The sequence below is a fragment of the Condylura cristata genome, unplaced genomic scaffold, assembly GCF_000260355.1.
Source record: "Condylura cristata isolate star-nosed mole 26May11 unplaced genomic scaffold, ConCri1.0 scaffold00046, whole genome shotgun sequence".
In the NCBI taxonomy this organism is placed as follows: Eukaryota; Metazoa; Chordata; class Mammalia; order Eulipotyphla; family Talpidae; genus Condylura; species Condylura cristata.
This window is the reverse complement of record NW_004567147.1, coordinates 794,538-796,430: the sequence shown is the minus strand read 5'-3', so window position 1 is coordinate 796,430 and position 1,893 is coordinate 794,538. Positions and strand designations below refer to the sequence as shown.

The window sequence follows — 1,893 nt, the reverse complement described above, 5'->3', positions numbered from 1 at the left end:
AATTTTTAATATCCAAATTACTAAGTTGGATTTGTTTAAAACTTACCTTCTTACTCCTCTTAAAGATTATATTGTTCATCTATTTATATTCAGGATCTTGACAGGACTATTTTAATCATTCTTATATTCCAAGTGTTCTCTTCTTCTTCATATTCCACTAAAGCTTTGCAGCGATGTTTCTGAATACGGACCAACTGGCTCCTGGGTGCTACATAATCTCCAGATAAGAGGATATTAACTGAAGTTGAATGGCCCATGGTAGTATAGCCAATTCAAATAAATTTTATGTAACCAAGTCAAATAGACTTTGTTATTTTCCCCATAAGTTACTGAGACCCTGTGTTTTTTCTAATATATAAGTATGTTTTGTTATTTCTGATAACTCTTCCTTCCTGACATTTTCCTACTACAGGTAAAACAACTGGAAGATAATGGAACTAATTAATAAAAGTTATCCTGAGGAGTTTATTCTACTAGGGTTTGTTGATCGCCCATGGCTAGAACTTCCTGTGTTCTTTATTCTTCTTGTAACATATCCCTTGGCCATGGTGGGAAATATAGCCATCATTCTGGTGTCCATTTTAGATTCTCACCTGCACAGCCCCATGTATTTCTTCCTCACTAATCTCTCCTTTTTGGACATGTGCTATACCACAAGCATTGTCCCTCAGATGCTCTTTAACCTGGGTGGTTCCAAGAAGACAATCAGCTACTTGGGCTGTGCCGTTCAGCTTTATTTCTTCCATACAATGGGGGGCACAGAATGCCTGCTGTTGGCTCTTATGTCTTTTGACCGCTACGTGGCCATCTGCAAGCCCCTACACTATACCCTCATCATGAACCGGAATGTCTGTGCTGCATTAGCGTCCATTGTGTGGCTGAGTGGGATCACCTATGCAGTCTCAGAGGCCACTGTCACATTGCAGTTACCACTGTGTGGAATCAATAAGTTGGATCACTTGTTGTGTGAGATTCCAGTTTTGATAAAGACCGCCTGTGGCGAGAAAAGTGCTAATGAGCTCACACTCTCCATGGTATGCATTTTCATGTTGGCTGTTCCACTGTGCTTAGTTCTTGCTTCCTATGCTTGTATTGGACATGCTGTATTTAAAATGAAATCTGAGGGGAGAAAAAAGGCATTTGGAACATGTTCCTCCCATCTAGTTGTTGTGTTACTATTTTATGGTCCAGCTATTAGCATGTACCTGCAACCACCGTCCTCCATCTCAAGAGACCAGCCCAAGTTCATGGCTCTTTTCTATGGAGTGGTGACACCTACACTCAATCCTTTCATTTACACCCTGAGGAATAAGGATGTAAAGGGTGCCATAGGTAACCTGATAAGGAGCACTTTTACCTCCAAGAGCTAGTTGGTAAACATCAAATTATAATAAAATTCACTTGTCAGAGTAATCATAGAGTGCTTTAGCAATCATTATTTGCAAACTTCCTATCACAGTGTAACTTGAGAAAATTTTCATTGGTCTCTGCCTGATTGACCAAGGTGGAAGGAGGCAATTTAGCTATCCTGTGTATCAAAGTGAGGACCTCTGTGTTTTAAAAATCAACCATGAATGTCATAAATTTATCCACCTCTATTTATGGATGTGCTATTGCTTCATCAAAAACATTAGCAAACTGAGTGTAGTGTGTTGTCATAATTAAATAAATTATTTTAAGTACTAAAATGTAAAAATACAGATAAAATGTATATGATTTTTATTTTTCCTTTTGAATATAAATGGAATACTGAGAGGACACTGATTGATATTTAAAATACCTGGCTGGCCCTCCCTGGTGGAGCAATGGGCTAAAGCACAGCACTAAGAAGCTAAAGCCACTTCCGCATGAGTGTGATTCCCGCCTGCCCCAGAGGTGACCACATGGCATGGC

The 1,893-nt window shown here is 39.3% G+C and overlaps 1 protein-coding gene across 1 annotated transcript; it reads left to right on the top strand.

Moving 5' to 3' along the window:
- The first annotated feature begins 431 nt into the window (after positions 1-431).
- Positions 432-1,370, top strand: LOC101627746 (olfactory receptor 2B11-like). Its single transcript, XM_004694737.1, has one exon. The coding sequence runs from the start codon at positions 432-434 to the stop codon at positions 1,368-1,370; it is 939 nt and encodes a 312-aa protein (XP_004694794.1).
- Positions 1,371-1,893: the final 523 nt, after the last annotated feature.